General features: G+C 43.7%; 1 protein-coding gene across 2 annotated transcripts; it reads left to right on the forward strand.

Moving 5' to 3' along the window:
• The first annotated feature begins 1,317 nt into the window (after nt 1-1,317).
• Nucleotides 1,318-11,321, forward strand: ACBD7 (acyl-CoA binding domain containing 7). Of its 2 annotated transcripts, XR_546303.2 has the most exons (5): nt 1,343-1,433; nt 8,941-9,058; nt 9,161-9,223; nt 9,311-9,449; nt 10,844-11,321. XR_546303.2 is itself a non-coding variant. In XM_008529111.2 (4 exons), the coding sequence occupies exons 1-4, from the start codon at nt 1,422-1,424 to the stop codon at nt 9,382-9,384; spliced, it is 267 nt and encodes an 88-aa protein (XP_008527333.1). In that variant the 5' UTR covers nt 1,318-1,421; the 3' UTR covers nt 9,385-10,781. The 2 variants fall into 2 exon arrangements, 1 of the variants encoding a protein (XP_008527333.1); XM_008529111.2 differs by lacking the exon at nt 10,844-11,321 and having other exon boundaries at nt 1,318-1,433; nt 9,311-10,781.
• Nucleotides 11,322-11,345: the final 24 nt, after the last annotated feature.

Below are 11,345 nucleotides of genomic sequence, written 5' to 3' on the forward strand. Positions count from 1 at the left end.
TCCGGAGACAAGACATCCATGTGTCTGGCATCCAGTCAGGGGAAGACAACCCAAGACAAGAACATGCTTTGAAAAGACTCCTTAAAAGAACATTCTAGACTTCTAGAATAAAACAGAGCACAGTATACCTTTTCCCTTCCCTTCTCCTGATTTCTTACAATGACTATAATGCCAAAATGTCTCCACTGCAGATACACACGGATCTTGGAGCTCACTGCAGTGTTCCCTGCTGAGACACTGATAAGACCCAGCAGAGAAAACACTCCGCTCTGAGCTGCCTTTTGCCTCTGTACCTCACGGTGCACGTCCCATCATCCAGGAATTTAAAAAATAAAAAACAAAACCTTTTTTTTCCTAACGTTTGCTTTTTGTCTGTTACTTGGAAATTCATTGATTTTACCATGAAAATATATTCGAGGAGGAAAAAAACAAAAACGAAGAGATTTACATGACAAAGTAGCAACTACCTTTTAAATGTAGTTTTATGCAAAAACAAGCTAAAATGTTTTCAGGCCTTTCTTCACCTGTCTCTTGCATTGTTAGTACCTTGTCGCCTTCTTAGACCTTTCAAATGAGTAACTTTCTTAATACTGAGTTTGTGGTTTCCTCCAGTCACCTTGCCCCAGGAATGCTTCTATTTAAATGAAGAATCGGAAATTAACCCCTCATATGACCAGCCAATGTGGTTCCAGTTCTTTGAATGTAATCAAATGTGAATCACAACCTCACTCTGTGTGTCTGTAGACTTGGAGTGACATTGGGTTTGTTCCCACGGAGAACAGGGACAAATTGAATAGGCATGTGGCCCTGGGCCTTCACCATAATTGAAAACTAGCTGGGTGGTTGCAGCACCTGCTCAGAATGTAAGTGTTTTTGCTTTACATAAAGAGGAGAAAAGATGCAAACTCCAAGGCTTTTTCATTCTTGATGAACTGTGCTTAGAGACGAGTGGGGAGACAGGAGAGGTTTGAATAAAGGCAGTCTACCGTCCAGGTTTCTAGGAATTATGGGCGGGAGAGAAAGTACATATAAAAGAGGAATGCCAAGCGAGGTCCGGGCCCTGGGGAGACCTCTTTGGATTTCCTGCAAACAACCTCTCGAGAAAGAATAGAGGAGCGAGCCAAGAGCGGAGAGGAACGCATTTAAATTCCCAACTCTTTGCCTTCCACTTGCAGCGAGGCTGGCAGCTGACACTCCTAACGCGGGGCCTCGTGGGCCTGGGCGGGCTCAGTGAGCAGGGTGGATGCCACTCTCTGCCCAGTTCCGCCCCCTCATTCCGGCGGCCAATGGGAGCCGGCCGTGCCCTGGGGCGCGGCCAATGGGAGCCAGTGGGCGGAGGCGCGCTGCCTTCTAAGAAGCGGCGGGTGTTGGTGGTCTGGGGAATCCAGCGCTGGAGTGCGGCGGTAATCGGCTTTACCACCATGTCCCTGCAGGTGAGCCCGAGGGTGGCAGGCCGCGCGGGAGGGCATGCTCCCGGGAGGGAAGCGCTCACGTGGGGAGCGGGGCTGCCGTGACGCCCCCCCGGGAGACGGTGCATCTCGGACCTGGCCCCTCTGCAGCTGATGCCCGCCGTTCTCGCCCCCCGGGAGAGGTGCGTGGTGACCCCCGAGGACACGCCCACCCCCTCGCGAGCGCCCCCTTATTGCAGTGGAGACAGCACCCGTGCCCTCTGTTGATGGTGAGCCGGGCTCCCTATGGCAACTCTTGTAACCCCCGGGGATTTGGTTGATCGCAAAGCCAGCCCAGGCCCGGGGAGGGCGGACCCCGGGCTGGTCCGTGGGACGCGCGAGCCCTGCTTGAGCCCTCTCTGTCCATCTGGGAGAGAGGGCGAGGGCAGCCGGGGTCTCACCGCGTCCCTAGCTCCTTGGAACATCCAGGGGCTCGCTTAGGCAAGGGTTTTTCTGAAGAGCAGACATCTGTAAAACTAGTATTTAAAAATACTGTTTTTCTGATATGTGAAAAAATATATGTTCAGGGTGGAGATTTTGGGGGAAGAAAACAAATAGAAAGCAAATAAAAACATCAGGAATTCCTTCACCCAGGTGATAACCACTGCTAACCTGATGGGTCACTTTCTCGAGTGTGTGAGAAATGTGTATGTGCGCATGCGTACGTGCATGTCTCTCTGTGTAGGTAGATACACCGATTATGCTATTTATGTATATACAGTTTTGTTCCTGTGCTTAAGACTATAAGCATTTTCTCATCATTAAATATTCTTCCAAAATATCATTTTTTAGAAGTCTGCATAAAAATTTTAGGGAATGAGCATGGTTGGCTTCTTAAGTCATTCATCGGGCAGTATGTTCTGGTGGGTAAGGGCGCACACTCCGGAGTCAGCCGGGCTCTAATCCAAGCCTCACCCCTTCTAGCCTGTGACATAGTTACTCATCTAAAAATGTGCCTCAGTTTCCTCATCTAAATATGGAGGAGAGAGACTGTTAAGATTAAAGGAACTGCGTGTATGGAGCATTTAAAACAGCACCTGGCGTGTGGTCAGTGTCCAATAAGGATAAGCCTCGAACATTTAGATATTTTTCGCTTATGTTTGACTTATGTCATTCATATTAAACTTGCCCCCAAATAATCAAATCTTACAATATCAAAACTTTCTTCCTTTTTAGCTTAGTACTTTGTTTTGTTTGGCAAGACAAATGGGATTTCTTTTTTTGTTTGAGCAAGATTAGCCCTGAGCTAACATCTGCTGCCAGTCCTCCTCTTTTTGCTGAGGAAGCCTGGCCCTGAGCTAACATCCATGCCCATCTTCCTCCACTTTATATGTGGGATGCCTACCACAGCATGGCTTGCCAAGCAGTGCCATGTCTGCACCCGGGATCCGAACCAACAAATCCTGGGCTGCCGAAGTGGAACGTGCACACTTAACTGCTGCGCCACTTGGGCAGCCCCAACAAATGGGATTTCTAATTCAGCTATGACCTCCAAATTTTATTTTAAAATTACAATATATTTACCTCCACGGCAAAGCTTTTAGGAGAGCTGACAGTCATGTAAACTGGACATCATTCTTTCTTAGACGATGAAGCTAAAAGGTAGACTGCTTCAAGAAGATGCATCTTTTCGAGTCTGGGAGATTCATGATTTTACAGACACATTTGTATGATCTAAGAACCATGCAGTTCCTTGAGTGTGAGAATTTAGGATCTTCCTAATTCAATTCCTCAGTGGGAAAGGATTGCTCAAAAAGGCATTGTCAACCGCCTGTGTGGGATGCCCATATTCTTGGGCTGCAGAAAGTAAAGCTAGATTAGGTGAGAGTCACCCCCAGAGGCTGTCTTCAGCTGCAGTGAAATTGAAAGGAAATTCACAGAGAGGCCGGCTGGTCAGTACTCCTCGGTGGGGAGAGACGGGTTCCATCCAGGAAGGCAGGATGCACCCACTGGGAGGGTTGGTGGTGACACTGGGGTCACTGCTGCAGCAGCAGTGTGGCCAGGGGGCACTGTGGTGAAAACACGAACAGGAGAGGGTCTAGGCAGAGGCACATTGTTCTGAAGAATCTCAACCACAGTTGCGAGGGAAGTGATGCACACATGCATTCATCCAGGGCGCTGAGGACCTAGCTCCTCTGGGTAAACCAGCTCAGCAGAGGCTGAAATTCCTCACCCAAAGCAGCGAGCCCAGCTCCACTGTAGCACAGGAACATGACGAAAGTTTCCCTTTTGCCCAGAATGCTTTGAAATTAAATGTAAACAGCTGTACATTTAAAGCTGTTTCTCACCTGCAATAACTTTCAGACCCTCCTAATATCCACTCACTTATTCATTCATTCAACAAGGGGCTCAGACAGGCTCGCAACCACCTGCCAGCGCTCTGTAAGGAGTGGCTCCTGCTTCCAAGATGAATATTTATGGCTGCCCTCTGTTATGGATATCTGGAGGAACGAAAAAATACAGTCCCACCCAGCCTTTGTGTTGAGCCCTAATAAATGCCATTCATTCCCCCTGGAACACCCTTCCTTGCTCCTGTGCATCCAGTAAACATATGAACGCCCAGGCTCAGCTAAGCGCCATCTCCTCTGGGAATGTTTCTCCCACACCTGCTTGCCGCTCCCTCCTTTGCGCTCCCAGAGCACCCAGCCAGCTGCTTCTCTATTAGAGCAAGTATCACATGGTCATTGCTGACCTGCTGCTCATCTCCCACTCGGCCCTGTGCTCCTTGGCTGCTCTGTTCATCCTTGTCTGCCTAGCAAAGGCCTGGCCCCTCCTATATATTCAATATGTCTGTTAAATAGTATGATCGGAGGGATGAGCTCTGAGTGGGCAGAGTCAACAGAAGCAAATCGAGAATATTTACATTCCAAATCCTTTAATCCTAACACCTCACAGAGGTGGTTGGTATCTTTTCTTTTGGCTGAAGCTGAATCTCAGAGAAGCCGCATTGCTTGCATAGAGTCCCAGGGTGGTGTGTCTCAAAGCTAGAGTTCAAACTCAGTATCCTGATGCTGGGCCAGTGTTCTTGCTCTACAGCTCCTCTGGTTGGGCTGGGAAAGGCCTGATGGAGGAGGGCCCATGGGAGCCACACCACAGCGCAGGCGTGTATCAAGTCGAGGCGCCTTGGAAGGGCATGCAGGACAGAAGGAATGACCCTGGGCCCTGCTCTGAAATGGGCTTCCCTACCCTGGGAGGGAGGGGGGACGGGGAGCCCTGAAATTGCGTGGGAAGCTGTGTGGGGGGCTGAACACGGGTGGGGAGGGTCCAAGACTTTCATTAGGTTCTCAGATGGTTCCCTACCCCCCTAAAATATGAAGGACAATTTTCCAGAAACTCCTTCCTCGAAGGCAGGGACCGAGCGTGGTTTTTGAGAAGCCTTGGGATTCTAATCAAGGCGTGGCTTGCCAAAAGGAATGGAGTTGCTGTCACTGGAGAATGGCCTGAGATTTTAGCTCCAACAGAACACCTGAGGTCCCTGATGAAGCTGAAGGGGGAGGCCCCTACGCCTCTCTGAATAGCGCTGCCCGGCCTCGCCCTTGGGAAGCCCTGAGCACTAACGCAGCATTTTAATTTTGTCGTTATTATAGACACTATGTGCACATTATAGAGCATTTGGAGAGTATGCAAAGTATTAAAAAACCAGAAAACTTACCAGTAATCAGAGGCCAATTACTGTTCACGTGTTTTAGTATATTTCTTTCTAGTCTTTATTTTTCTACATAACTTACAAAGCTGAGTGTATAAAAACAATTTGGTATTCTTTGTTAAATCATAAAGTATTTTTCCTGTCTTGCTTCATTGCAAGTACTTTTTTCAGTTTTTTCTAGAACTAGTTTTTTTTCTTTTTCAAAGAGCCTTATAAAAAATAATAACAGCTAACTTTTGTTGAACACTAGCCATGTGCCAGGCACAATTTTAAGTATTTTCCATATGCTAACTTATTTAAATCCTCCTAACAACCTTGTGGATAGGTGGCGCTATTGTCCCATATTACGGGTGAAAAAACAGACACAGAGAGGTTAAGTAACTTGCCCAAGGTCACACAGCTTATAAGTGATGAAGATGAGATTCAAACCAAGGCAGTCTAGCTCCAGAGCCTATGTTCTTAACCGTGGCATTGTGTATAATGCAGCTGACAATTTCCTAGAAAGACACTCAGAAAGATGAGGCAGGGGGTGCATCCGTTGTCACACGCACCCATGCTCCTCAGACCCCCCATAAGGATTAACGAGGAGGCTGGGCCATTTTCAAGGTTATTTAGGTTGGAGACCCTGGTCTCTGGTTTACAAGTGATTTTGTTCATCACAAAACAGCTGTCCTAGTTGTGGTACTGGTCCGTCTTTGGCGCCGGATGGAGGTTGTACCCAGCGACTCTGCTGAGACCCCGGGGGTCTGCCGCCGTGGTGGGCCTGTCCTCTCTCCACCGGGCCTTTGGATCTGTGGATGACAAGGGAGGTGTGGCCCTGGAGAAGGAAACTGGGGGACGGAGGGAGGACCCCTCGCTGAGCCTGTCTTGTTTGATACCCAGGCTGCAGGCGCTTCCTGCTTTAAAACAAATAACAAGGTGAAATACAGTTTATTTAAAAAAAAGAAGAGAAAATTTCTATTAAGGAAAATAATCACCAAAGCCCTTTGTAGATAAACTAAGAGAGGAAAGAGATAAACCTCGTAGGAGCGCTCAGGCTCCAGGGGAGGAGGAGGCGGACCTCGTCCCTATGCGCAATATGCTGAGGGACGGCTGCTGGCCCGACTCCCGGGCCAGGGCCCTGGGCCAGCCTAAGGGTCCTGGGGAGTCAGGCAGGTTGGGGCTCTCAGAGCTAATTCACAAACAGGGAGGACAAAGTTTATTACCCTGTGTATTTGTACAGAGTTTCCACGCAGCCCGTTAGTTTTCGCTCATCGGCTCTCAGTTGGCTAAACAACTTCTCCTTTTAGGAAATCAGTTGAAATAAGTCTTAGAAATTTTGGTCTCAAGGTTTAAAGGAATCTTTACAAGCAGCTCAATGAAGTCAGAAATATTGTCCTGAGAAACTAGCTCGTCCACCAAATGGGTATAAATAACACTGATGTTGAAGAATGCAGGCAAAGAGGCACTGGGAGATAAAGGGTCTGGACGAAGATGTTAATTGTAGCAAAGTTGTTGCATGTAGCAAAGTGGATTTAGGAAGAAGAGGAGGAAGTGTCCAGGAGGATGATCAAGAAAGCTGGCCTGAGTGTAATATTATTTAAAAAGAATTAATAGAAATGTTTGTTTATGTGCTTTTAACTTATAAGAAAAAATGTGTATTTAACTTATAAGAAAAAAATGTATCAGATGGTTGATATATGAGAAATTTATACCTGATATATATATATATATATATATATATATATATATCAGAGAAAAATATATATATATATTTCTTTTACCTTTTTACTACCTTCACTCATTTCTCCCACCGCCCACCTCTGGCAACCACCAATCTGTTCTGTTTCTATGAATTTGGTTTTTTAAAATTCCACATATAAAAGAGATCTCAGGCTATTTATCTTTGTCCGTCTGACTTGTTTCGCTTAACATAATGCCCTTGAGGTCCATCCATGTTGTTGCAAATAGCAACATTCCTCCTTTTGTAATGACTGAGTAATATTCCATTGTTTGCGTATATATCACATTTTCTCTATCCATTCATCCATCAGTGGACACTTAGGTTGTTTCCATGTCTTGGCTGTTGTAAATAATGCTGTAATCAACATTGGAGTGCAGATGTCTTTTCAAGATAGTGATTTAGTTTCCTCCAGATAAACACCCAGATGTGGAATTGCTGGATCATATGGTAGTTCTATTTTTAATTTTTTGAGGAACCTCCATACTGTTTTCCATAGTGGCTGCACCAATTTACATGCCCACCAACAGTGCACAAGGGTCCTTTTTCTCCACATCCTCACCAACACTGATCTCTTGTCTCTTTGAGAACAGACATTCTGACAGGTGTGCGGTGATGTCTTATTGTGGTTTTGATTTGCATTTCCCTGATGATCAGTGATGTTGAGCATCTTTTCATGTACCTGTTGACCATCTGTGTGTCTTCTTTCGGAATATGTCTCTTTAGATTTTCTGCCCATTTTTTAATTGGATTGTTTCTTTTTCTGCTAGTGAGTTGTATAAGTTCTCTCTATATTTTATGTATTAACCCCTTATCAGATACGTGATTGGCAAATATTTTTTCCCACTCCATAGCTAGCTTTTTCATTTTGCTGATCATTTCCTTTGCTGTGCAGAAGCTTTTTAGTTTGATGTAGTCCCACTGGTTTATGTTTGCTTTCAGCGTCAGTTTAAAAACAATCCTTGCCAAGATCAATATCAAGGGGCTTACTGCCTATGTTTTCTTGTAGGAGTTTTATGGTTTCAGGTCTTACGTTCAAGTCTTTAAACCATTTTGAGTTGATTTTTATGTATGGTATAAGGTAGCAGCCCAGTTTTGTTCTTTTGCATTTGGCTGTCCAATTTTCCCAACACCATATATTGAAGAGACTGTCCTTTCCCCATTGTATATTCTTGGCTCCTTTGTTGTAAATTACCTAGCCATATATGTGTGGGTTTATTTCTAGGCTCCCTATTCTGTTCCATTGATCTATGCCTCTGTTTTTATGCCAGTAACATACTATTTTGATTACTATAGCTTTGTAATATAGTTTGAAATCAGGGAGTGTGATGCCTCCAGCTTTGTTCTTCTTTCTCAAGATTGCTTTGGCTCTTTGGGGTCTTTGGGAGTTCCAAATTTTAGGATTGTGGGGCTGGCCCTGTGGCCGAGTGGTTACATTCACATGCTCCACTTTGGCGGCCCACGGTTTCACTGGTTTGGATCCTGGGTGCAGACCTGGTACCGCTCATCAAGCCATGCTGTGGCGGTGTCCCACACAGCACAACCAGAAGGACCTACAAGTAGAATATACAACTATGTACTGGGGGGGCTTTGGGGAAAAGAAGAGGAAAAAAAAAAAATTGGCAACAGATGTTAGTTCAGGGTCTATCAAAATAAAAAAGTTGAAATACATGTTTTAAAAAACTCCAAATTTTAGGGTCATTTGTTCTAGTTCTGTGAAAAATGTCATTGGAATTTTGGTATAGATTGCATCGAATCTGTAGATTTCTTTAGGTCATATGGACATTTTAATATTAATTTTTCTGATCCATGAGCACAGGCTAGCTTTCCATTTATTTGTGTCTTCTTCAATTTTTAACCATAGATAAATTGAACATTTTCCATATTAAAAATTTTATTTAGTCCGTATCTTGTCTATCTATCAGGTAAGCACTGGGAGAATTGTCGAGGAATTAAAATAAATAAGGATAATTCTGGTGGAACCAGAGCGGTAATTGTTCATTTCTGTTTGAAACCTCCCTCCTCCTTTTTGGGTTCCCACTGCTTGGTGGTAAATGCCCCCACAATAGATGGGCCTGCTGGCAGTTAGCAAATGCACCATGTGCCTTTTCTCCTTTTTGCTCTAGGCTGAGTTTGACAGGGTCGCAGAAGACGTGAGAAAGCTGAAAAGGAGGCCAGATGATGCAGAACTGAAAGAACTCTATGGGCTCTACAAACAATCTGTCATTGGAGACATCGACATTGGTAGTCTATCATTTTAAAAATAATACATTTCACTTGAACAATGTTTATAGAAACATGGGGTGAAAAGTAAACTTGAAAATATGTCTATCCTTCTTTTGGCAGAGTGTCCGGCAATGTTAGATTTAAAAGGCAAGGCAAAATGGGAAGCATGGAACCTCCAAAAAGGTGCTGTGAATTCTTAAATAAGTTAAACAAACCTTCTTAATTTCCCAACCCATCAGTCAGTGAGATCATCTGTTTGTGTCTTTCTAGGGCTGTCAAAGGAAGATGCCATGAGCGCCTATGTTTCTAAAGCTAGAGAGCTGATAGAAAAATATGGAATTTAGAATTCAGCAGATGAGAAATTTTTCCCTTTGAAGTCTTCATAACGGTATCATGACCTAGCACTTAGGTGAGAAATACACCGTGAACTCTTTACGTATCGTGTGTATTTTTGCTATTAACATGAATTGTAATCCTTAATTAGAAGTATGCTGAAACCACATATTTAACTAAATTTTACTGCTAAAACCAAGTGATTTAATTTGAAAGTTCTTAAAAATAATGCTGCTCTGGGAGTAGGTGCACAAAAACATTAGCAAGTGTCGGTTCTTTTGTCTTATCTGTTTTTCTGCAATGAGTTAGTGCTATTGGTGTAATGAAAACAGTTTATTAAGAACCAGTGACAAGGCCCTTCCTTGGTTGTGCCATGTAGCTTTTGGGTGCACACTGACTCAGGGCTTTCGCAATCACAGACATACCTGGTTCCCATCCTTTCTCTGTGACTTATTTACTCGGTGACCTGAGACAAGTTACTTAACCTTGCTAAGCCTCATCTATAGAGTAGGGAAAAGAATATCAGTCTCACGGGGTTGTAAGAATCGAAGGAGATAACTGTAATCATCATACCTTCATTTTAAAGCAAATGCTGTATAAAACCACAAATAAGCCCCAAATTTTTGTTAATAAACTTATGAGTCTATCTACAACTCTTCAAAGAAAGAAAAAAACCATCATGGAGCTATCGACTATTTTTCTTTAAATTTTTACGTTTAAGGTAAATCAAAAAATCAGACAGAAATGTAGTATCTAGTGATAAGAAACTGTACAACTGCTGTGCCTCTTATGTTTAGTTTTATCAGAGGGAAAATGTAGATTCTGGAATATCACTTTGGCCCAATTCTCAGTCTTTCCTGCCGGTACACAGGCTCCCTGAAAGAAGTCAGACTCATTTTAACAGTTCTAAAATCTGTTTGAGAGTCCATAGGATAAATAGCCCCAATACAGTGGACCTGCATAAGAGTTTAGGTTTGATATGGTATGGCCAGAGGAATAGATTGATTTCATGTTACTTTAAAAAAAAAGAATCTAGATTGACTAGATGAATTTTCAGGGAATTATGCTGAGTGAAAAAATGCCAGTCCAAAAAGGTTTCATACTGTATGATCTCATTTATGTCACATTCTTGAAATGGCAAAATTATGGACTAAGAGGGCAGAATAGTGATTGCCAGGGAGGAGGGGGGTGGGCGTGGCTACAAAAGGGCAGCAGGAGGGATGCTGTTGTGATGGAGGATAGAAAGTTCCACATCTTGACTGTATCCATGTCAATATCCTGGTTGTGACATTACACTGGAGTGTTCCAAGATGTTACCATTAGGGAAAGTAGGTAACTCTGTACTATTTCTAACAACTCCATGTGAATCTACAGTTATCTCAAAATAAAAAGTTTAATGAAAAACGAATCTAGCTTGATTTCTAATCTGGAGTATTTTGGAAAGTCAAGATGATTCTCCTCTCTACTAAGTTTTGCCTAAAGATAGCCAGAAGTCTTCCACGATGGAGTCAACGTACAAATCCAGCAACGGGAGACATCACCAATGATAGGCCTGGTCTCTTCCAATCGAGGGCCTGGAAACTCTTCAAGCTCTTCCCACATGGACTCACCTCCACCAGGCGGAGAGGCTGGCTGGAAGACCCACTCCAAAAGCCTGGCACTGGCAGCATCATGACATTCCCATTTGCAGACTATCTTGACTAAAAAGTTTTCAAGTGAATAATCAAAAATCTAAATTACTTTTGTAGCAATCTTTCTGTTAAGGGAGCCCTCGGAATCATATCAAACCTAAGAGTTAAGCACAGCACGTACTACACATTTAACATAAATTGCTTGATGCTATTTTTAGCCCAAATTTATTTTGCGAATTCTAGCTCAAAGCCTTCCCTCCCTAATAAATTGCATATTATTTGTGCTTTGTTAAAAAGGAGTGATAAATTCTGAAAAATACCTCCTGTGTGCATTTTCCTTC

Source organism: Equus przewalskii, chromosome 30 (genome assembly GCF_037783145.1).
Source record: "Equus przewalskii isolate Varuska chromosome 30, EquPr2, whole genome shotgun sequence".
In the NCBI taxonomy this organism is placed as follows: Eukaryota; Metazoa; Chordata; class Mammalia; order Perissodactyla; family Equidae; genus Equus; species Equus przewalskii.

Excerpts from the sequence above, each read along its gene's own strand:
- ACBD7 (XM_008529111.2), top strand. Across the intron at positions 9,059-9,160 it reads CATTGGAGACATCGACATTG|AGTGTCCGGCAATGTTAGAT; the intron begins GTAGTCTATCAT and ends TTCTTTTGGCAG. Across the intron at positions 9,224-9,310 it reads AGCATGGAACCTCCAAAAAG|GGCTGTCAAAGGAAGATGCC; the intron begins GTGCTGTGAATT and ends GTGTCTTTCTAG.